General features: G+C 53.6%; 5 protein-coding genes across 5 annotated transcripts; 3 read left to right on the forward strand and 2 right to left on the reverse strand.

Moving 5' to 3' along the window:
* Nucleotides 1–71: 71 nt before the first annotated feature.
* Nucleotides 72–5,754, forward strand: PG985_007323 (MAK11-like protein; the record flags this gene model as incomplete). Its single annotated transcript, XM_066827092.1, has 3 exons — nt 72–1,446; nt 4,304–5,154; nt 5,305–5,754. The coding sequence occupies 3 exons, from the start codon at nt 72–74 to the stop codon at nt 5,752–5,754; spliced, it is 2,676 nt and encodes an 891-aa protein (XP_066684767.1).
* A 1,517-nt stretch (nt 5,755–7,271) lies between these two features.
* On the reverse strand, nt 7,272–10,049 carry PG985_007324 (uncharacterized protein; the record flags this gene model as incomplete). The annotated part of the gene is made up of 3 exons (XM_066827093.1): nt 7,272–8,666; nt 8,717–8,875; nt 8,928–10,049. The coding sequence occupies 3 exons, from the start codon at nt 10,047–10,049 to the stop codon at nt 7,272–7,274; spliced, it is 2,676 nt and encodes an 891-aa protein (XP_066684768.1).
* Nucleotides 10,050–10,830: 781 nt separating this feature from the next.
* PG985_007325 (RNA helicase aquarius) lies at nt 10,831–15,229 on the forward strand (the record flags this gene model as incomplete). Its single annotated transcript, XM_066827094.1, has 2 exons — nt 10,831–14,671; nt 14,733–15,229. The coding sequence occupies 2 exons, from the start codon at nt 10,831–10,833 to the stop codon at nt 15,227–15,229; spliced, it is 4,338 nt and encodes a 1,445-aa protein (XP_066684769.1).
* An 862-nt stretch (nt 15,230–16,091) lies between these two features.
* Nucleotides 16,092–16,364, forward strand: PG985_007326 (uncharacterized protein; the record flags this gene model as incomplete). The annotated part of the gene is made up of 2 exons (XM_066827095.1): nt 16,092–16,291; nt 16,343–16,364. 2 exons carry the CDS (start codon nt 16,092–16,094, stop codon nt 16,362–16,364), a joined length of 222 nt encoding a protein of 73 aa, XP_066684770.1.
* A 174-nt stretch (nt 16,365–16,538) lies between these two features.
* On the reverse strand, nt 16,539–18,911 carry PG985_007327 (uncharacterized protein; the record flags this gene model as incomplete). The annotated part of the gene is made up of 4 exons (XM_066827096.1): nt 16,539–17,148; nt 17,208–17,552; nt 17,613–17,935; nt 17,985–18,911. The coding sequence occupies 4 exons, from the start codon at nt 18,909–18,911 to the stop codon at nt 16,539–16,541; spliced, it is 2,205 nt and encodes a 734-aa protein (XP_066684771.1).
* Nucleotides 18,912–24,429: the final 5,518 nt, after the last annotated feature.

Consider the following 24,429-nt stretch of genomic DNA (forward strand, 5'->3'; position numbering starts at 1 on the left):
GGAAGTTGATTAGCATAGGCAGGCAAGCCTTTTCTTCCCATACACAAGCAAAACATCCACCAACCTCAATTATGGCTAAAAGAAAGAGAACGAATGCGCCTGCCAGTGCTCCGGCTGCTGCTGCGGAGGAACCGGTCGTCACCAAGAAAGCAAAGAGCTCCAAGCCCCCCAAGCCCTCCAAGAGCTCGGCGCCCGTCACTCTGCAAATCGTCACCGGTTCATACGATAGAGTACTACATGGCGTCACCGCGACCATCTCGGCCGATGACCAGGTCGAATTCGCCGACACCTTTCTCTTCAATGCCCACACTTCCGCCATCCGCTGTCTCGCCCTCTCGCCCCCGTCGGCGCCCGAGGCCGGCAAGGCCCAGAAGATCATGCTAGCGACCGGCGGCACCGACGAGCGCATCAACGTCTACAACATCTCGGCGCATCCGCCCGTGCGCAAGGACAAAGATGTCCTGTCTGCGGTCGCGCCGCGCAAGATCCTGGAGAACTCCAAGAACCGCGAGCTCGGCACCCTGCTGCACCACTCCTCCACCATCACGAAGCTCGCCTTCCCCACCAAGTCGAAGCTCATCTCCGCGTCCGAGGACTCGACTATTGCCATCACCAGAATCAGGGACATGTCCATGCTGTCCAGCATCAAGGTCCCCATACCGAAACCTCAGGGCCGGCCGAGCGGCGACACGGCGGCGTTGGGCGGCGCCCCTTCGGGCGTCAACGACTTCGCGGTCCACTCGAGCATGAAGGTCATGATCAGTCTTAGCAAGGGCGAGCGCTGCATGCGCTTATGGAACCTTCTGACGGGAAAAAAGGCGGGTGTGTTGAACTTTGGCCGTGATCTCCTCCAAGAGATCGGTGAGCCCCGGCATTCAACAGGAGAGGGCAGGAAGATTATCTGGCACAGCAACAGCGAAGAGTTCTGCGTAGGATTTGACCGGAATCTGCTCATCTTCGGCGTCGATGGACAGCCCCGGTGTAAAGTCATGGCAGAGTCGAGGACCAAGATCCACGACTTCTGCTACTTATCTACAGACGATGCAGACAAGAGCATTCTGGCCGTATCTACTGAGGATGGACGCATAGTATTCCTCTCCACCGACGAGGAAGATCTTGTGCAGCCAGAGGAGGCCACAGACAGCAAAAAGGCTACTCAGCTACCTACCGCAAAGATGCTTGGCCAGTTGGGCGGCAAGGAGGGTGGTGTTTCTGGCAGAATCAAGGCTTTCAGTCTTCTACGACCCGACCAGAGGAAGGACGAGGTATTTTTCGCTTGCGGCAGCAGCGACGGTAAGCTCCGGCTCTTCCAGGTGACCCTGAAGGAGCTTGTGAAATCGCAAAAGAGCGACAAGCCAGCGCAGGTCGGGAAACTAATTGGAACCTACAACACCGACAATCGGATTACATGTATGGAGGCGTTTGTTATGATACCTAGGCCGGAAGGTGTGGAGGAGAGCGATGACGAGGACGAGGAAGACAGCGATCTTTCCGGAGACAGCGACGACGAGGAGAATGAGGATGACGAATAGGAAGCGCTCCTGGTCCTGCTATCGCAAACGAAGCAGGAGCTGCGCGTTTTCGTGCAGAAGGTTGTCGATGAAACCGCCGACCTTGAAGCCTTGTCCCGCGAGGTAGACGACGCCCTCGAAGGTGCAGAGGATCTCGCCTGGTAATTGAAAGTCAAGCAAAGTGGTCTATCGTATGTTATGTACAGGTTAAGCTTAATCTTAGGGGGTCAGCTCAGCCTCGGAATTGCGAATTGGCAATGTGCCATGGTACATCCAACAAAAACACATGTTTTCTTGCTTGTTGTGCCGATAGGAGTCTATTCCATCTTGGCGGGTACTGCCGAACCAGGAAAACGAACGAACGGAATGATGATTGGAAGTTTTGGGGATGTGCCAAACGTTCGAGAATGGTGCGAGGAATGGACGAGGAAGGACGTACGGCGCAAAAGAAAAGTAAGCCGGCAATTAGCGAGATTTGACAGAATCCTCGCCGGCAAGCGACCGCAGGAATACCGCAGGAACAGACCGTAGGTACTTTGTCTATGAGCAGCAGCTACCGTGGATAACCATTCTACTGACTCTCGATTAAACCCCCCTAATAAGATATGGTGTGGCGGTTGAATAAGAATAGTAGCTTTCGATCTGTTGAAGACTCGGCCGGTGTATCCTCACAGGGGGCTTGCCGGATGGCATCCATCAATCTGCCTGACCGAGATCCACCGGAGGTTTGTGCAATTGCGTGAGGGACAAGGATGCACGCGACTGACGAGGATATGTCTTGTACGCGCACTCTACGACATACAATTGATTCTGTGCATGCTGGCTGCATTGTAATCCTGCGCATCACATCGCATTGCATCGCATCGCATCGGGATCGGGGAGACGGGACTTGTAGTACTTGTAGCAAACAAGGCAGGCAGGCATGGAAAGCAAACTGCAAGCTGCCTGACCTTCCGAAAAGAAAACATCATGGTTTTTTTAAGGTTAAGAGGGCAAATGAAAAACGCTGCTCATCATGCTGCCGCCCCTCTCGTTGCCATTTGCCCCTCCCCATACTTCCAAGCAAAGACTAGAGTAGATCGTGGGGTAACGACTAACGAGAAGAGACGCAGATCAACTTGGCCGGCCTGCAGAGTGGTTTCGAATCGGCTGGCCAGTCATAAGGGGAAGCGCTGGATCCGCCAACCACCCGAGCTGCCAAGGAAGCGAGTATTTGGAGAGGTCGAGACAGAAAGCTGAGGGTCGAGCATGTGATTCTCGCTCATGCTGGTGGGTACCGCTACCCCCGGGCAGGGACCAGGAATGGTTAGCAATCTAGCGCCTGACTCTTTGTTACCATTCCGTATTTTCCAATTGGAGCAGCCTGTCTCGGACGCCATTCCCTTCTCCTTGCATCCCCTCTTGTCGTTCCATTTTTCTGCCCATACCGCGAGCACCATGAATAAACAACGACTCCACCCCCCTCGTCACCGTCCTCCGTTCTGCACAGCTAGTCGTGGGTAGGTAGTTGGTGGGTGGGTACCACTGCATTTGTACGGACGGTACTTGCCTCCCGAGAAGAAAGACGAAGCTGTCTCTCTCTCTCCTCTCTCGCTCTCTCTTCTCAACAAATTGCCGGTTGTGTTCGGCCTCGTCTGTGGTTAGAAAATCACCAAACCTAGCGTCTTCAGCTCAGGAGCGGGCGGGTTGTGGTGGTGTATGAAGTCGGCAATTGATAACTTCCGTATTGCCAAGGTAGCCCACATGGGAAACCAAGAAGATTCAATTGCACACTACGTAGAAGTGATACAGAGACAGGTCAGCTGCGAACGGATCGAGACACGAGAGACATAACATGATGGGCCAGGTCTGGGCACATGTTGCTTGCGTGGTACATACACCTCATATAGCAGAGGTATACCAGCACTAACGCACCCAATCAATTGGCGTGATTCTATTCGCCGGCTGAATGTCTTGTCTTGTCTTGATCTCCTCAACGGTCAAACGTCGAGACCACACACACACACGACGCAGCTCGTTCGTGGCATTACATACCTAATAACTCCCAGGCCTGCAACATACATTACAGCGGCTCTCGCTCCTTCTTTCCTTTTCTTTTCACTCTCTTTTCCCGCCAGTACTTTTGCTGTTATTGAACCATTGATACCCTTACCTACCGGCCTGATCAAAGTGCCTGGCGTATTCGCTCTCTACACACATTGGCCCTTGCTGTATCCGCCGACAGAGTTCCCACGATTTTGTATAATTAAACCTTAGGTAATAGGTTACTTCCCCATCACGTCAAATGGGCAAAATCCAAGGGACCAGATCCAGTTTATTCAGCCCCCTCGAGCCTGGGTCTTGCACGAAACATTAATAACCCCTCGACAGACTGCTACTGCTACTGTTGCTACTCGGCCAGTATTGTATCAATGCGGTCGAACCTCTTCCCCCCGAAACGATAATCGTCTTGCACGCCAAGAAAACCACGCGACTTAGTCTTGCGATCCGCACCCGGCACCCACCCTGCCAAACCCTTATTTCTCTGCCTGTATCCAGCCGCCGCCGCCAGGCCTCCATTGAAAAATAAAACTGGGGTGGAAGTGACATACCTACTTATACCTCCCGCTACCTATCCAGCGCCTTTGCTCAACCGACCATATAACTACGAACGACGCCCTCGTTTACCTAGCTAGCTGCGACCCTCCAAAGATATTGTTGACGAACAGACGAAAACCCGGTGCTACAGCAAAGAACCCCGAGCAAAGAAAGAACGATAGACAGCAGCTATACCGCCATGTCAAACTCACAAGACCATGACGGTCCTCCCATACTCCGGCCGATCCCCCGCCGCCCCTTCAACAATGTCAACTTCACCGTGCCACAGAACGAAGAACTCTCGCCGCCGCCGAGCCCCCATCCGCGCAATACCCCGGCCATGCTGAACCTCGATTTCCTCAACTCCAAGCTGCTCAATGCCCGCCTCCACAACGTTGTGCGTGGGGACGACTCGTATGCAACCGGCTCTGGCTCCGGTACCATCAGCCGCGCCCAGTCGGTTAAGAACCTGACGAGCTCGACGCTGTTTGGCATCTACTCGCCCTCGACAACGGGCATCGCTACACAGGACGAGCCGAGCACGCCATGGGGGCTGGAATCGCCCACGGCACCACCGCTCAGTGCGGAGGACCTGGCCTACGCATTGCAAAAGAACCCGGCACATATCCACATGGAGAGGCGGAGGTCTTCACAGCACCCGCCGCCGCCCCTGAGGGAACCGCTGTCAAGACCGGTTATGGCATTCCACCTGGCGCTGAGGGCAACGCTCCTCTTCGGTCTGGGCATCCTCTACGGCGCGCTGGTGGCTCGATTCCAGGATAGACGGAAGTACGCGACATTCCAGATGGAGGACGCCATGGCGACCACGTACGACGTGCGGTACATGGCTTTCTGGGGCGTTTCGGGCGTCGTACTCGGTGGGCTGTTGCCCTTGTTCGACGGCCTGTGGGAGGATATGTGCGGGCAGGACTCCGCCGTGGAAGATGACGACCTGCTAGATCAGACCAGGGATGGCGAGATTGTCTTGAAGGGCACGACATCCTCCACGGACTGGGCGCTGGTGGCCAGGGGCATCGGTGCTTTCATTGGAATCGTATATGCCATCGTACGTTGACCCCATCAAAAAGCCCCCAATTTTCGCCTCGCTTGGTTGGTCAAAAGGGCCGTTTAACGGTTGACCAAGATACCCTGCTTGTGTCCTGTGCGCGTGCGCGCATTGCCAATATATGTAATTGCTAACTCCCACTCTCTCTAGCGCAAATCGACATGGACCTCGACGCTCCAGGTGTCCCTGACACTGGCCCTCGTCAATCCGTTTTTGTGGTACCTGATCGACGGCACCCCGGCGGGATTCCTGTTTTCGGCGGCGATTGGCCTCACGGGCTCCCTCGTGCTGACGGGCCTGAAGGCGGACATGGTGCCCGCGCCCGCCAGCGCCTCGTCGATCTGGAATAGCTTCGGCGCCGCCGAGTACGGCCTTCTCAACGTGTCGAGCTCCGCCCATGCGAGCCAGCCGTCGCAGCAGTCTTCTGGCAGTACGCTCGTTCTCGGCGGCCTGGCGACCAAGGAGAGCGTCGAGATGACGATTTGGATGCTGAGTGTGCTCTTCTGCTGCGGCGTGTGCTTTGGAAACATTGGGCGCCGCTTGACGCTCTGGAAGAGCCGGGGCGGGAAGGGGAGATGGGCTGAGGGGACCCTCCGGTGAAGGAAGGAGAGACTAACCCCCCAGCCCATGACCCCGATCTTCATTGTCATATATTGGATATTCATCTTTCGGTTTTGGCATCTTCTCTTGCAGGTTATGGTACGCGTTTTCAACATCATCGTCATTATCACCGTCAGGTCAGGCTCCTACGGGCCCGCCGTGTTTACATTTCCGGAGTCAGGGAAGAAATCCGTTTCTTTAACGGGTAGGGATGACCTTTTTGGTGCGAATATCGGCCATATGATCTCAAGTTTGGAGGGGTATTTTCGGATTTTCATCGTTTGGGGAGTATTCCGGCTAGGCGGATTGGCCAACTTCAGCATTTTCTCAACGGGTACGGGTTTTTGGGGGCTGAATAGCTGCTAGCTTTGCCAGCTATTGGTGTTTGTTGTTGTTGTTGCATTGGGCCGGTTGGGATCTCTTTTGGATAAAGGAAGGAAAGGAGAGGATTATCTTACATCCCCCATCCTGATCGGCGGCGGTTCATATCATTTGGAAATTGAAAGCAAGCGGCGATGACTTGTGTAGCATGTCTTTATATGCTCACGAGGTACAACATCGGATACCCCCTTTTTGACATTTGCAACTTCTCTGGCTTTCTGTGGGCGACTGGTTCTTCTTATGATTTGATGACTTGTCGTGATTGGTATGTGAATAGGGTTCTTCTGGGTTACTTGTGTGAGTAGGACAAGGCCTGTTTCTGAATGAGCATTTGGGGGGTGAGGTTGGCGTTTGATGTATTAAATGATTGGCAGCAGCTTCAGGCTGTTGGTTATTTGGGAACTTTTCTTGGAACCATGGGGAATTTAGATACTTACGTACTTTATATCCATCTCTCTCTCAAGATCAAGCACTGACATATATTATCGTCTATTGAGTTCGGGATCAGGAATACATGGGCCCCGATGAGTTGATGTGAATCATGTTGGTGTGCCACGACACAACTTGGCATGTTACTTTGCTCCGTCGCTGCTGGCTGCCTCTGCGTCTAGCCGTAGGATGTGCTTTTGACAGTCTTGACAGCATGTAGTACTTGGGTAACGTACATGTTGTACAGCAAGCAATCCAGTAGGGTGTCATACACAGCCGGAGCTGTCCGGACGGACTGTGCAGAAGTTTGCCAGTTCATGCCTACGGCCTCAAAGCGCTAAAGCACCTTGAAAGGGAGGATGAGATGTACAGTTTGCTCCATTCTTCGTATTGGGTATCTTTTTGACTAGTCTAGCTGTCTGTCCCCCCATCCCTTTCTTAACATACAGAACTCAGATCTTACAATTGATTTGCCCACACACACACACAGTCAGGGCCGCTTCTATATTTCCGCTAGGTACTAGTTACTACTGTCCTGTGCGAGGAGTGAGAAGAGAAAAGAACAAACATGACCTCTTTCTTTTTCTTTTCTCCTTTCATTCGGCAGGATGGAATACTCGCGGGTCTCTGGATAAGAGTATAAGAGCCTCAGCCGCGATTAGCTCAGCCTCGCTATATCGATGTTGGTTTTCCGAAATCTTAGCCTTCTACGCCTCGACCGGGGCAGCACCGTTGGTCTGCGCCTCCTCTCCGCCATCCGTAGTAGCAGTAGGAGGAGGGGCGGCAGCGGTGTCGTCATCGTTGTCCTTCATGGCTACGTCCTCCTCGCCCTGACCCTGTTCCTGTTCCTGGCCCTGTTCGTGATTCTCCGTGGCCGCAGGCTCCTCCGGGGCAGCTTCTTCCTCTCCGTTGACGCCGTTGGTCATCACCACTTCCGGTGCCGGATCATTACTATCGCCGTAGATGAACGCCTCAAGGGCCTTGCAAGCTTCCTCCAGGTCGTCATTGACCACCGCAACCTCGTAGGAATCACCGGCCTTGGTTTGCGCGACTTCCTCCTCAGCGGCCTTGAGCAGACCAGGGATCTTGTCCTCCGCATAGCTGCCCGAGGCCTTCAGCCGCGCCTCAAAGACCTCGGTGCTACTCGGCGGCGCAATGAAAACAACGCGCGCGTCGTATAGGTTTTCCTTGACGCTGTAGACGCCCTCTTGGTCTAGCTGGACAATGGGCGTCTTCCCCGATTCGCCAATGGCGTCGACGCTGCCCCGGCTCGTGCCGTAATCTGCTCCGTCGTGGGTGACGAAGGAGAAGAACTTGTCACCGTCCAACAGGGCGTTGAACGGCCCAGACTCTACGAATTGGAAGTCGTCGCCGTTGACTTCCCCTTCCGCCGGTTTCCTCGTGGTGTGCACAGCCAGCTTCTTGAACACGCGAGGCTGCCGCTCCATGAGCTTCGAGACCAACGCCGATTTCCCGGCTCCGCTAGGTCCCGAGATGATGATCAGGCGCTTGTCGTCAGGCTTGCGCCCGACTTCGCCCTCTTCCTCCTCCTCGGGCTCTTCCGCTGCCGCTTTTGGATCTTCGAATATGGCGTCAACGTTCTGCCAATCATCAATCTTGTCCAAGGCGGCAAGTCTGCTCCGTCTGGCAAGCCGCAGAGCTCTCCAGGTCTTGCTAGCTTTAGACTCCAGAATATCCGCCTTTTCCTTTTCGGATTTAGCGAATTCGAGATTCAAGTCATCATCGGCTATCTTGGCTTTGTAATCGGCAAGGTCGGGTAGCTGATAACGCGCCGGATCCTTGAACTTGGCCATGGCCGTTTCGCCATCCTCTTCTTTGAGGAAGTCGAGGTTCAGAGATCCCATTGGATGCGGCCTTAGGCGCTTACTCGTTGCCATACGCTTGGCGGCGGCACGAGCTTCATTAAATTTCTCGGGGGTGACGGGTTTCCTCGATATCGGTGGACAACCCTCCATTTTCCATCGCGTCCATCCCTTATCACGCGACGTGACAGATTGGATGATTCGATGTACATATTGGCCGTCGGGTCCGTTGAATATGTACTCGTTGATCCTTTTTTTGATAGACTCTGCCCATTTGTCCTAAAGTCATGTTAGGTAAAGTAATGAATGCCATGATACGGGCTACTTACATCGTCTTCGCTAACAATCTTGTCGCTGTACATCACCGATCGATTCGGATTGGAGATGTTGGCATATTTCGTCCTCGCACTGGCAGTCAAAGACCGGAGAAAGTCCAATACGATGACTGCTTGGATAAGAATGTGGCGCCTGAAAAACAAATCGCTGATCTGGGTCACAGTAAGAGGTATGCTCGTGATCGACACTGGGTAATAAACGTACCTCCAACTCAAATAAGTCCCTACTAGTTAGATATTTCGGATTGAAGTTGCTGTTGTCAATGGAAGTGGCCTCAATTCGCTTGCGCTTCTTAGACGCATCCTTAGTGTCGTCCGTAGCTTTCAAGCCCTTCTGGCCCTGCGTAACCGACTCGAAAGCAATGATTGTTGCTTCCAGCGCCGACTTGAACTTGGTGAAGTTTTGTGCATCGAACAGCTTTGTGGGCTGACTGAAATACTCCTGTAACGACCAGAATATGGGATACAGGGCGTCCATGTCGAGTGGCTTCTCCTTTTCCGAGCTGGGCCTGTTTCTCGAGTCAAAAGAAACAGCCTTGGGCCCATTTCCTTTTCCATCTCTGTCGTCCTTGGTCGGTTCTGCCGTGGAGTCGACGTCCATCTTGTCTGTTGCCCCCTCTGCCTTGGGAGGGATTTTCTCGTACGTCGTGACATTCTCGGTATGATACTCTCCGCGGAGATTGACGCCACTCTTGTCGCCCAAAGGTGAGCCCTGGAACAAAAAGATGAAGACGCGTCCGCAGAACGCAATGTCCTCCGCGCGCGAGAGTCTGCGCAGCAACTCATTACAAAACCGCAACATGACCAGTTTCTTGGAGCTCGAATGCTTGGGGACAGCGTTCAAGCGTTCGCGCCGCGACTCGAGGTAGTCGAATGTTATACGGCAGTCCTTGATAGTCTGGCTATCTAGCAGCGATTCGACCAGGGAAAGCGGAAGCGTGGGTTCGCAGTTCTCGTTGTCAGCCAGGGCCGTCACGATGTCGAGCAAGTTCCACATGTCCACGAATTCGGGCTGGTCGGCTGAAATCGAGGCAACCAGGGTGTTGAACTGGTTGCGCGCGACGACCTCGACCACGTCGGTTTGGCGCTTCTTTTTTGGGTCGACCGTCTTGCCATCGGGCGCCTTGTTTTCAGGCGCAGAGCCATCTTCGGCATCGTCGAGAGGGAAAATGGTAGGCAGCTGGGCGAACAGATCGTTGAAATCGGCTCTGCTGAGGGCGGGCTCGATAGTGTTGGATGTCTTGATTTCGCGCGCGTGTTCGAGAGCCGCCTGCAGAGCCTGGGAGAAGGCAGCCGCCTGTGGCACGCCAATGTCAAGGGAAGACATTCTGACCAGCCGTTGACAAGGCGACGGTGATTTTGCGATGGATCGATCACCTAAATCGTAGACTGTCGATTGTGTTGTACCATGTTACTGAGCGATGTTCATAGGCCGCAGGAAGGTACAGTGGGCATGAAGAAGGCCAGGATCACCGGAGTGGGCGATGTGGTTGCAATGCAAGGTGCAATGCAGTTGAGTCGCTCTTTGTTCGCGTGTTTTCGGGCGACGCTCTCTCTACGCCTATGTAAGAGACTCGAGCTACAATTCCAATCAATGCACTACTTAAGGTTACTGGCTGGACAAGATAGGCCCAATTATCGCCAAAGAGAGAGCTGGGGTGTAGGCTTTGCCGCTATTGACCGCCCATTTCAGGTGTAGCTATAGTGAGGTACCTGCAGAGTGGGCCTGGAAACGACCAGACTTACGGGGTCTTGCCAGGCCTGCCAGGTCAGATAACAAACAAGAAGTCTCAACTTTAGCTTTGCGCCACACATCAGACAAACCAACACTCCCACTCCGTCCACTCAGAACGGCAGCTCAGCTCACGCAGCGCCACAAAAAATAATCGATTGACGGAAAGCCTTCGAGAGCTTGCATAGCCTAAAAGCCTAGGTCGAATTTACAGGCCCATCGCGACGCAACGTGCATCTAGCCTGCTGCTGTTGCTGATAATTTTGTTTGTTTCTCTCCAACCTCAGAAGGAGTAAAAGGGTCCACGCGTCGCATACTCTCCTTGGAACGTGCGATACTACTGGCCTCGCATACATGATCGATCATATCAGCAACCATGCCGACTGCGAAGCGGCTTAAGGCCGGCGACTCCAAGGCGGCCCAGAAGAAAGCCGACACTGCTCGCCCAACCGCCGCCGACATCGAGGGTGGCAGCGAGTTTGCCCAATTGGCGAAACAGCACTGGCTCAAGACCACCAAGAAGCCCACCAAGGTCAAGGTCAAGGACGATGTGTTGAAGCGTGAAATCTGGGATGCCCTGGAGAAGGAGGCTTTCCAGTATAAGTCGCTTTTAGTCTTGGAAGGGCTGCAGATCCTCGAGAGCTATCTCTGGCCTGGCTACTCGGACGACGCCTCCAACTTCCACGTTCTTCTGATCGCCTTGATCACCAATGTCAAGGCACGCGAGCACCTCGAGACCTGGTCCATCTTCGAGGACCGCCCTCTCGACTTCTCCACCCTCTTCCGGCGTATACTGTCCATGACCCTCGACCGCACCCTGTCGTTCCCTCTCCGGACACATCTACTGTCCTTCATCATCAACGCCTTCCAGAGTTTGGATTGCGGTATCGTCAGGAAAGAATGCGCGCCACTTGTCTCCATCTCCATCTGGCACAACCTGTCGACCGAGACCAAGAGAGATAACGCCCTGGAGAAAACACCACACCTGAGGAAAGCTTGGAGGGCCGCAGCTAAAAGATACGAGTCGGCCGACGACGAGACAAGGGCTCGCCTACGCTTCGAAAGGGCATGGCTTTACACCCTTACTCTGGAGTTCCTAGCTTTGCTTCATGAGCCTAAGAGGAAATCGGAGCATATCGTATATGCTGAGCATTTCCTCGAGCTCATTACCGATCTGCAAAGTCAACTGCCCACGAGGCGTTATGTCAACTACCTACTCCAGGACCTCCACCTGCTGGTTGCGCTGGCCTTCTCACCCATGTACCAGGATGAGGATAACCGGTTGTTGCGTGAGCAATCGCGACTGCTACGTCATTATACGTATTTCAACATCGAAGACCAGACTGGTGTGCAAATGAGCCGCTCGGAGACCTACGAACGCCATTGCGCCTCTCTCGCACAGCTACAGCGTGTAGCCCTCAGACATTTCAAACAGAAACTGGCAGTGCTGGCCCTCTCAAACTATGGGTCGATCGATAAGAGGCCTGAACTCAAGAGTCTACTTGAACCCCTGAGTGATGAGGAGTTATTCCAGCTCGCGAGCCTTCTCGAGTTGCGAACGGAGTATCCTGCGTCAGCCGGAATCACTGTTAGTAGAGTATATATGATGGAAGTCCTTCTCACTACATTCGAGAAGCGCGGTATCTTCCAGGATTCTCTCCCTAATATTGTGCCTACGGAACATGATCTTTACGAGTTCAACTTGCAGGGCACCGAAAGCTACGATGGTTCTCGGCCTCTTGCCCTTCCGAAACTCAATCTACAATATCTCTCTGTCGGTGATTTCTTATGGAGGTCTTTGACGCTTTATCGATATGAGGCTTTCTACGGTATCAGAAGAGATATTGAAGATGCCTTGAAGCGGTTGCGGCCCGAGGTCAAGAGAGCCGGGGAAACCAACTTCGCAGGCTTCTCCAAGATGGCATTGCCGATCTCGAGGCCCTCGCTCTTGGAAGTTGTTCCGGCACTTGTTGGGGATGACAAGCCATCAGCTGTCAAAGTAGAGATTTCAGTCGATGTGAGGCGCCTCGGGGACCGTGTTCGTCGTGAGTGGGATTCACTAAGGCCCGATGACGTCGTGTTCCTTGTGTCTGTGGATGCTTCTACATCTGAAGCATCCTTGAACGGAGGTGCTTCACAGCTATCAGAAGCCCAGAAGTTAGGCTTGGTGGCGGTCAGAACTGCTGAGGTGGTCCACATCATGGACGACAAGGGCCGGCATATCCGGGACCCTTCGGCTTATTTCCAGGAAGGCGGCAGGTCCCCTACACGAAGAGTCCAGTTGAAGCTGGACCCCGCTACCTACAAGAAGGACATGGATAGAACATCGGCCGGTAAGCCAGATGTCTACGAGAGCATCAACCTGGTCATACGGAGAAGTGGCAGGGAGAACAACTTCAAGCCGGTCTTGGAGTCCATTCGCAGTCTGGCCCTTTCAGAAGTGCCACTGGCCTCATGGTTACATGAGGTCTTCCTTGGCTACGGAGACCCAGCCAGTGCCACGTACAAGAATTTGCCCAATCGATTGAACAAGGTTGACTACCGCGATACCTTCCTGAACTGGCAGCATCTCGTCGAGAGTATGCCAGGAAAGGCTGTTGAGCCAGGGTTTGACGTGACCGGTAGCTTCGGGCCACCTTATGTGCTCGACTACGTTGGCAAGGCGGCCGAGAAGCCGAAGTCAAAGCCATCTAAGAAGAGAAGAAGGGACGCAGAGCCGGCACTGAAGGACGAGGTTGAGACATACAAGGTTTCCACTTACGAACCGCCTAATACCGGACCTTATCCAATCGATGCCCCCAAACTCAACACGGTACGATTCACCGCTGCTCAGGTTGAAGCTATAATGTCGGGAACCCAGCCGGGCTTGACGGTTATCGTCGGACCTCCAGGAACCGGCAAGACGGACGTGGCTACCCAGATCATCAACAACATCTACCACAATTTCCCCGAGCAGCGGACACTCCTCATTGCACACTCCAACCAAGCTCTGAACCAACTGTTTGCCAAGATTGTGGCTCTGGACATCGACGAGCGTCATCTCCTCCGCTTGGGTCATGGCGAGGAGGAGTTGGACACAGAAAGCAACTTCAGTAAGCATGGACGTGTGGAGTCGTTCCTCGAAAACAGAGATCGGTATCTGCATGAGGTCAACCGCCTGGCAGCAAGCATCGGCGCGCCTGGTGCCCACGGCAACTCGGCCGAAACAGCTGGTTACTTCAACTCTGTCTACATCCTGCCGGCGTGGGCGAAGTTCACCGATGCAACCAAGTCGGAGGAATGTTCATCAGAGGATATTGTTGCGGCATTCCCATTCCACTCCTACTTTGCTGATGCACCACAGCCACTCTTCTCGCCAGATGCGACCCGGGACGGGGTCTTGAAGGTGGCCAACGGCTGCTATCATCACATATCCAAGATCTTCATCGAGTTGGCAGACGCTTTACCGTTTGAGATCCTTCGACGGGACCGGGACAAGGCCAACTACCTGTTGACCAATGAAGCCCGCATCGTCGCCATGACGTCAACCCACGCGGCCATGCGACGCAGTGAGATTGCGAGTCTCGGCTTCCATTATGACAATGTCGTCATGGAAGAAGCGGCTCAAATCACCGAGATTGAAAACTTTATCCCCCTGGCAATGCAGAAGCTCAAGAAGGGCCAAACGGCACTGCAAAGGGTGGTACTGTGCGGCGACCACTACCAAAACTCCCCCGTAATCCAGAATCTTGCCTTCCGGCAATACGCCAACCTCGAGCAGTCCCTCTTCTCCCGTCTTGTTCGTCTCGGCAGCCCGGTCATTACCCTCGACAAGCAAGGGCGTGCGCGTTCGTCTATTGCCTCCCTTTACTCGTGGAGATACCCGAACATGGGCAACTTGCCTCACGTCGAGTCGCTTCCCGAGTTCCAGGCGGCCAATGCCGGGTTCAAGTTTGACTACCAGTTCATCAATGTGCCCGATTACAAGGGCCGCGGCGAGATGGAGCCGACGCCTCATTTCATCCAAAATCTCGGCGAGGCCGAGTACGCTGTGGCCATCTACCAGTACATGCGGCTGCTTGGATACCCTGCTTCCAAGATCAGCATTCTCACCACGTATGCCGGGCAGCGAGCTCTCATCAAGGATGTGCTGGGACACCGCTGTGGAAAGAACGCCATTTTCGGTTTGCCAAAGATCGTGACCACGGTCGACAAATACCAAGGCGAACAAAACGATTGTAAGTTGATGAAGATCCCCTCACCCACTTGAGAGTTCCAAAACACTGACCAGAATAACAGATATCATTCTTTCACTAACCCGCACAAGCCGTGTCGGCTATCTACGCGACATCCGCCGTCTGACAGTCGCCCTGTCGCGTGCTCGACTGGGTCTGTACATCCTAGGCCGACGCGAGGTGTTCGAGTCGTGCTACGAGCTGAAGCCGGCGTTTGAGCTCCTGCTGTCGCGGCCGGACAAGCTGACGCTGGCGACGGGCGAGCTGTGGCCCTCGAAGCGCCCGCTGCTGGCGGACGGAACCGAGGAATCGGACCCCATCCCTGGCGAGGCCGTTATGGAGAGCCTCGAGCACTTGGGCCAGTACGTGTTCGAGATGACCAAGGCCAAGGTCGAGCAGTTGCGCGCGGAGAGGGGCCTTCCTGCGGCCCAGACCGCCGAGGTTCTCGAGCCGGTCAGCGAGGAGCAGGAAATGGCCTACGAACAGCCTGCTGCTGATGGCGGTGCCGAGGAGGAGGATGTGGAGCTCAAAGACGGCACTGCTGTCGGAGACGGGATTTGATATGATAGCGTGGCGACGGGAACCTAGAGGCGGGGATGGACGAAATTATTCCAATTTATTAAAACTCTTTATTAACGCTATACCAGACTGGTAGAGGGAAGAGGTCGTATATGAGAAAGAACCAGAAAGAAATATGTAGTTCAACCTCGAGGGGGGGCCTAAGCTGAGCTCTTCTCTGGTATGTGTTGTAGATGTACGTGGGGAACCAGGGGCAATTTAGAAAATAATCAAGTCTATGGGTCAAGCCCTTGTATCAACCCCCTTGCAGTCTTTCTACTATCGCGGTTATGTCCAATATACATGATTCAGACCGGCTCAATGTTGCTTGAGTTGACTGATGAGACGATAGTCAAGACTGACCTACCCAGCACGCCAGAACCCCCTATCTAACAAGGTTGCATCCCGGGTCGGGTTTATGGTTCCCTTGGCATGTGGGTGCTTTGGTTTACATCCGATTTACAGGTACACTCCCAATATAATCCACCTGTGTTGTCGATCCTACGCCCCGCGAGTGAACCGTCGGGACTTGGTATATGAGAAACTCATTTCGAAATATTCCTTGTTCGTGATTTCCAAGATGTTCTATACTAGAGGCCTGGCCGACTCGTGGTATTATGTGTAATGGCGTTGTGTGTAGCAGTCATGTCATCTCCTAGACAGTTGGTAATTTTCCCTCTTTCCTTCATCGCGGTATACGCCGGTAACCCGAATCAATGCTCCGGCTACTCCGCCTCGGAGGTGGTTGAGAGCCCCTCGTTGTTTCAAGCAGAGCTGCATCTGAATAAACCGCCTGGGTGTACTATCCTCGGGCCTGGTCTGCCACAACTGCGACTCCAAGTTGAATACAGACTGGCCAGTACTCATGTATTACAAGGCCCTCAAGCTACTAGTGGCGCCCGGCCTCCTCTCACGGGTAATTGATACTGGTGGTAGCGGCGGCGTGGTGGTAGCTGATGCCGCCGCCGAGAGAGAGCTCTATGAGGAGGCTGGCATCCGGCTAGATCGTGTTGTGGTGCTCGGGGCCCGCCAGGAGGAACCCTCCAGTCCTCGAGTTGTGTTCAGGTGAGAAAATTGGTTATATGAGTAAGTATTTTATGATAATATTCAGGTTAGAGTACAGGGTGTCGTTCGATAATGCTGGTAGAAGACGATTTCCCTCAATCCAATGTTCGGCCATGGAGAGTGCCCCGGTCTCGTGATTCACATGTTTGCCTGTGAACCCCATATACTGCGTGAGATACCGGCTCGTTGGCCTGGTATCGATTACATAATCGAGAAATATATGTAGGTATCTGTTGCAGGCATTCTTTCATGAAGTATTACTATGCGGCCGCGCATCTGGGTGGCCGCCGTCCACGTGGGCGAACTCGGAGAACAGCACCAGATCGTCAAACCGCCGTGCCAACGAGTGCGTCATCGCGTCCGTAGGGTCCGTCATGACCAAGTCGAGATCGAGCGTAAATGCAGCTCCGTTCATGATAGCCTCCATTGTCTCGTCGTGCGTCTCAACCGAGACATACCTCTGTAACAGATCCTGCGCCTCCTTACCCGTCAGTACACCATCTCGCAGGCCCATAGCCAGCGTTCCTTGAAGGACGGGGCCGAGAACTTTATACCACGTGAAGAGCTGAGAGCCTAGCATCATACACAGTTCGAAATAGTGTTTCCACTCAGCGTCATCAACGTTCTTCAAAAGACCGCAGAAAACCTGAACGAGGGCGCTCGCCAGAAAAGGAGACCGCTCGATCGGCGGATGGTGTAGGTGAGTCAGAACCACTAGGCGTTTCATTTGATTAAGTGATGCCACAAAGGCCGTCGAGGGGAAACTGTCGGGCGAGGTGAAGGAGCCCATTTTGTAGCCATGTGGACGGCGTTGGAAGGGGCGGAAGACGTTCATCACAGCCCCATGAAAAAACATGCTATACATATCGTGGTCAGCGGGGTCACGGTGTAGCAAAGCTGGGTTTCCAGAACGCACTGGAACAGCAAATTGTTTGCTGGACTTTGGTGCCCGTAGGCATAAGTACTCGCCAACGTGTCGGACCACGCCAGTAGCTTCTGGTATTTCGACTCGGCAAAGGACATGGGTACTCTGTCTGCTATAGGGGTGTTCGACTTGGCGATGTAGATCACAGCAACCTCCTGTACGATTGTCCACAGTTTGCATAAGGGACCAAACGTATAGCCTGCATAACTGGGTAGTGGATGCGCTGGCCAGACAATGCCGAATCTTTCGACCTCATCAGTGGCATTTTCACCAGGTATCGGGGGTATGGGGGTATTCGGTATGGCGTCGTATTCAGATTCAAAGATGCCGTAGAATCTGTATTTGTAGGGATGATCAGCATTCTAAAAACAAAAACAGAAGAGCGGGAGCACCTACGCCAGCCAGTTGTAGACACCCCAAGCAGTATGCGCTGTTGCCTTCTTCCATTCCGCGGGTGGTCTAGCAAAGTAAGACGCATTTTCGGCACTATGAGCAACACCAAACAACTTCAACCTTCTGGCCATGAGCTTTCCCTCATGGCCAAACTCGAAGGACTGCCGATCTCTACTTTGAAGGAGGCCCATGATGCGCAGTAGTTGAGTACCGGCAACAGTTGCCAGGCTGTCAGAGGCCCGTTCCGAAGTCCATAGCATTTCTGCTTCTGCATAGAAAGCGTTGGCAATTGCCACTGTTCCTGGATCATTGGCAGCATATAGATGCTGTTTGTTCAGTCAGTCGGGAACACCACAACATAGTCGACCAACTTACACAGGCATAAAACATCAACGCAGACAGCAGAAAGGGGGTGCAGAAGCGAAGGCGCCTCTCCACTAGGTCAGTAACGAAGAGGTCAGCATCAAAAAGACCCAGCATGGGATGTTCCCTAACTAAATACGAAGATATAACACGTGCTGCAAGCTCATCACTGATGGGCACTCTGGTCCAATAATCCATGCGCAGCTGATGAAGACGACTATCACATAGTGAAGGGTTCCGCACAAGATCCATTGCCGGCGACAGAGACGGCGAGCCTGACGGTCCACGCAGGGGGTAAGGCGAACCTGCCAAAGCTGCATTTGATGCCTCCGAGGCTTTCAGGCTTGACAGGCGCGATGCACTGTCCGGACTGTCCATGTCACCTTTGGCAGTCGTGGGCCCGTTTCGTGCTTCAAAACTGCCCCGAGATTCTCGGCATATGGCACTGATATCAATTGGGCTTAGCCGCGGGTAGGCAATGGGGTGTAATGAAGATAGCTCGGACTCGAGCTTGGTAAATGACGGCGGTGGCTGAGACCGGTTCGCAGCACTAGAGCGCGCCCTGTCTTGGTTGCCGACACCGGTGGACAAGAGCACGGCAGACAGGTCAGTTGATTCCCTCAATCGACGCAGCAGATCCAGAGCATCAGCTTCGGGGGCGCTCGACAGGCGCTCGATGAGCTCAATGTGGTCTAGCCAAGGGCCTCGAGGGCCGTCTTTTCGCAGTCTGTAGATGCATTCGGCTTTGCGATCCACACACGGCGTACACGAAGGTCGGCCGCCATCACACGCGACTTTTCTCGAGCGACATTCTTCGCAGGCGGCACCGATTCGGCGCCGTTTGGGGGCCGAAGTCTGCTCGCCATCGGGGTTTTGGCCCTGCCGTTCAGTAGGGGACGCGACGGCTGCTGGTCTGATAGGTACGTAGCGGCGCTCCATCTAATGATGGGCGTTCGGGGGGGCGCTATATTCTATAGGCATATGCCGGGCGACGTCAGAGCTCCATATATACCACAACCTTATCTAAGGTTTCATCTGTACTACCAGGCCAATGCATGATGCCGGCTAGCACAGGGGAGGCTTTCCATCAACAAGCCTGCCATGCATCGAGTATTGCAATGATGCAAATGCCATTTCGGCCATTGGAAAGCGCATGGCGGTGTTTGGTGGATTTCCATGTAGGAAGTAAGGTAAGGTATATCAAGTAGGCAGGTGGGTAGGGGGCAGATGCACAATGGGAAGTCCCATAAGTTAAAACTTTCGCCTACAGACTGCCCAGCATCGGCAGTGCAGGAAGGTACAGGGAGGCACAGGAAACGACAGGAAACGACATGAAGAAGACAGTGACGCGAAATGATCAATCAATAAATAGGAAGGAGCACCTACCAGTAGAACAAGTTTATTGTATGTATGCCTACAGTAGGGAGGGAGGTAGTAGGTAGCACTTAAAATAGTACCGTTGTAGCCGATAGGGCAGTGGCCTTGCTCCAACGAGACAGACCCCTGCTAATATCCGAGACCAAGACAGGAGTAGCACGTAATGCTAAGTAGGGACTGCTTGGGTCGTGCCTTCGAATGTCGGTCGTGCGGCTCTTCTTGCATGGGTCCTAGCACGTAAGTATCGCCGTATCGGTAGTCTGTCTCGCCCAGCTCGCCTCTCACTGCCGGCCCCCGTCCGGAGCGCACGCCGGGCTGAAGTGTGGATGATTGGCTCGGCTGACTGTGCCACACGATCCTAGTTAGCCAATGTTCTTCCTAGCTTCTCTAAGTCCCCAAGCTATACCGAGCCCCAAGCGCAAGGAGGCAACGGCATCGCCGTTTAAACGTTTAATCAATCAAGGTAGGAGTGGACCCCGACAGGCACCATTTGATACCCCGGACGGACTTTTATGTGGGAAGTAGCCGATGACGCCATGTACATGGCTACATAATGTACTTTATGTAGTAAACACTTACTTGCCTGGGGGAGCAACTGGTGCTCGGATTATGCTGCGTACGTCGTCGAAGGTGGGTGCTTGAGCTGGCGAAGAGGTAAAGGTTGTTATAGTCTGCGCCAGGCCGTTCGGGCATGGGCTTCCCACTCGTCCTTCTCTTCCTGGGTCGGACGAAAGATATAGCATACGGGGTAACAGAACTGTTTCTTGCCAGGCGGGCTGATCTTACATATAAGTTGGCAACCTAGACTAATTTCGAGGCAGCTTCGACGAGCAACTCTTGGTACTTGGTGGACTGCCTCTTGCTACCAAATATATGGACTACCTCCGATTCGCCCAACCCTGCAGAGGACCTACCCGGGGCCTGGACGAGAGTCAGAGGCTTACCGGTTGCATTGCAGCCCAGGTGTTGTGTGTGTGTGTGTGTGTGTCGCTCCCCTTTTCCTGCCAACATACCCAATGGTAGACCGCCGCAGCGTTCCGTCCAGGGTGTGTCAGAACTTTCGAGGATCTGCAGGGATCAACGACCTTCCTATGGGCCTTGCTGCATGGTATCGATCTTGGTCCTCGAGCGCACATCTGTGTTGGGCTGGATGAAAACAATGGATCCTCAGAGGGCCCGGAGATATCCGTATGCGCGGATGAACAACGTGAAGTGCTACTTTACCTATCTTTTCAGCTCGAAATAGGTCCGCATTGCATGCTTTGCCTACTGTAGACACCACGCACAGAAGAGACGTACGTAAAGTACTTTGCTTGCCGAAGCCTCGGGTCCTCGGCGGTATCTGTGAACTTGTACCTGTCTCGGTATTTTGCCGCCCAACCACGTATCGTTCGCCTGGGCTGCACATGTTTCCCAGGGTCCAGCAGGGCCCCAGCAGGGCCTCCGCTTGGGGTGGGATGGGGCATACATACATAGATCCGCTACTACATCACCGTCGACCATCGCAATATCTGAGATTGCCCAGCTTCACCCGTCAACTTCCAAGTGCACTGTACTTGTACAGTCACCCAAACGATCAAACCTGGCCGACCATTGATGACACAAGCGGAGGCTGACGGGCTAGCTTTCTTCATCCAAAAGCAAGACAGGCATGCCGTACGGCGCCTGTGCCGTCGAGAGCGTGCGGGGCTTCTGATACACCTACCTAATCTTTCCTATCTTGATGTCTTGTCGTGTGGGTACTTCCATACATGCCAGGCCATCAGATAGAGGGTATCGCCTTGGCATAGATTCCTGGAACACGTCCCTCCTCCCCGTTCCAGTACACCGACTCCTGCTTCCTGAGCCCAGAACCAGCTTCGAGACACCTCCCACAGTAGCATATTTGTTCCATTGGCCCAACCATGCTATCCGGTCTTTCCCGATACTGCCTCCGCTAGACAGCGCGCAGGCGGAGGGAGATCTCTTCTCAGAGACAAAAGAGTCCGCTCGGGAGACGCTTCCTGGCCTGAATGGTGTAGCCCGCTTTCCACTGCTCGATGCCCGACGCAGACCTAACACGCAGCTGGCGGAATGCTGAGAGCGTCATAGAAACAGACCGTGAGCCAATAATTGCTTGTTTTCCCAGACACGACAAAGACAACTTGGCCGGAATATGCGCCCGGACAGCCCGCGCAGCCGCCTACCGGACACATCGAAGGCCTTCGTCCCCGCAAAACGAAACCAGATATATCGAGCAGCCTAGATCACTATCGCACTTACTTGACGTTCCAATTCTTCATCGAGATCGAAGTCCGGCCTCCCTCCAGGAACCAAGTGGCCATACGTCCCTGGTTGGGCCCGAATCATTCCCAGCGTCGAATCACCACGTCGACCACAAAACGCAAGCCACCGACCCAAGACATCATCTCCGACGCAGCTTACGTGCGTTTGGCAAGAAAGCGGGAGAAAAAGAAAATTCGCTCCAAGAAGACAAGCACTAGGACTAGACTCGATTAGATGTTGCGGGTTGCCGAGGCTAGATCCTTCCAGCTGGAGTGCAGGTTTAGCATATGCTGGAGAAACGCTGGTACCACGTCAGACTGGGTCGTGATTGCCAGCCCTAGCGTTTTGTTTCTTGCCCTTCTTCACCTTCTCAATTTTCGCCGATGATCGTATGAAGATATTCGGAGTCCTCTCCATAAGCGTCTGGTGGGCCTCCTGGAAACCCTTTACCAAAGCGAGACATTGTCGCGGTGGATCATCTCTTCAACCTCGATGTGAGTTTTGGCGATTCATGGAAAATATATTGGGCGTGAATTGTTTTACTAGGGTATGTATGCATGGCCCTGCTCCAGCGACAGAGCTCTGGCATCCTTCGTGCAACTCGCTCTACCGTTACTTGCAGTCAAGTATTTGCCAACGCCACGATAATACGACAAGTAGCAATCCTGCCCAATCTTGGGGGAAACCCGGATTAGACTACTGTGGATTCCAATCTGATACTATATGATATGCATGCGGTGTGGAGGATGGCTTCGATTCCAAGGCATCTCTCCTCAGAAGCCTGTCATCGCAGACTTCGGAGGGAGTGGAAGTGGAACATAGATCATGTGCGTCGCTGCCTGCAGGACGCATCAGACCATTTTTGCATTGAACAAAAGTGACCAGTGTCCCTCAGGCGCCTAATGTTTCCCAGATGCAATCTGATCGCCAGTCCATGTAGCTTCCGTTGTTGACAAGGACACCAGAGACCTGGACAGCCAGGCTTGGACAGCTCATCACCGCGAGGAGTATGTGCTAGTCATGCTCAGGCCTGTCATGCTATACATATGAATCAGGGCTGAATATGAATAAGCGGTTCGAATCAATGTCGTCGACGACAGTGGAGTCATGCAGGCGGTCAAGGGGGGCGACGGAGAGTAAGAAAGTCTAGACTCATCCTTGCTAAGTTTCCCTGCCTAAAATGTCGACGTCCAAAGACGGGATCGTGTCACGGGCCCTGATGAGACTGGGCCTTCTAGAGGCAGTGGAACCTGAAATCAGCCGCATTCTCAAACTGCTCACTTGTGTGAGCTGGCACATCTAGATATCGATCCAAGGCAGGTACATAAGCGTTTCGAGATACGCCTGGGCCTTGGGGACCACCGAAATGCCCAATGAACACACCCAGATTGCGCTTTTTATGAGACAACCCGCACATGGAATTCGTACGTGCGGGTTGTGACGCTGCCTCGTCTCTTGGTAAGCACGCGCTCCATCTTACCCGCTGCTGGCTATGCTGCTGGCTGCTGTCTTCGCCTTTCGCTTGCTAATGGGTCACGGCTAGGTCTTTCTAGCTTGACTAGACTGGACTATCGCCAAGCGCATAGATCTTAGCTTCCCCGGTGGCCTCCTCGGAGATTCAACTTTTCCGGGTGGATGCTTGTCTCATACCATTGCAGAACCTCACCCGAATACGTATCTCAGAAAAGACCAAAGATTGCTACCTCATCTTTGCGTAGATGCCCAGTGAATCGACCGGTGTGATACCTCGCAAGCTGGGTGGACAGGCATTGGAAATTGGAAACTCCAACGTCTCTCGCTTTCCATGGACTTCTAGGGCTCCTTCCCATGGTGAATTGGGCGCGGAGCTAGCTCCGGTCGATCGACCTCTTCAATCTTGTCACAATGACAGGGTAACTAGTTAAAGGTGGAGTCGCAGTCGGTATAGGATGAACCGGAGGCACTCCTCCTAGACTCCTCATAGAATGGGACTGTAATCGAGCTGGGATCACGCCAGAGCTGCAAGCAAGAAGACATGCTGCTGCAGTGTCCATCTGATAGCGATTTACCTCAGGGCTGCCATCATTCATCCCGAAAAGGCGATTCCACCACGCTAGAACTCTGTCATCCTACTCAATAGTCCGGATCGACATTTCCTTCATTTGCGGAAAATCGGTTCTGGAGAACTCGAACATCAGCGGAACTTGCCCTTCCCAGGAACTTATCAATGAGGAAACCCTTCAGATGATCACTTATCAGCATGAGAGCTTGAACTTGCGCCCAAGTACAAGCAAGTAGGTAGGCGCTTTTGCAAAGACAACCAGCTCCGTTTGCGATACAGAGTTTGTTCCTTAGACGGGTACAGATATCTGGCGAAAATGCAGCGACTTTTGCATCATCTCCCCCTTTCGGCAAACGGTACAGTGCATGCCTGTCTGGCTGGAGCCAACCGATGGCAGGAAATCGTATACGCCATGCTAAACATTGGTTCCGAAGAACATGATAGCCGACCACAGCCTGCCCGACGATGGAACGAACACAGCGGCCTGCATGGTATTTGACCGAGCGGCGTGCAGTCTCACCTCAACATGAACTAGGCCGTCCGCGGAACCAATTCCGTCACCCTGCCGCCTCTGACCCAACGCTTCCAAACGGCTCAGTTGTTGCCATCACCGAAGTAGTGGATATGAACGACCGGGAGATATCCATATACCATCTATGTGAGGAATTTTTGCGGTATGTCACAGAAGAACGACAAAAGACCCCGGATCTCAAGCATAACTCGTCATAGGGTAACATCAGGATACGCCGTTGCTTACCACCGGTTCGTGTCCGG

Source organism: Apiospora marii (genome assembly GCF_038362585.1).
Source record: "Apiospora marii strain CBS 49790 chromosome Unknown utg000004l_segment0_segment1, whole genome shotgun sequence".
Taxonomy (NCBI): Eukaryota; Fungi; Ascomycota; class Sordariomycetes; order Amphisphaeriales; family Apiosporaceae; genus Apiospora; species Apiospora marii.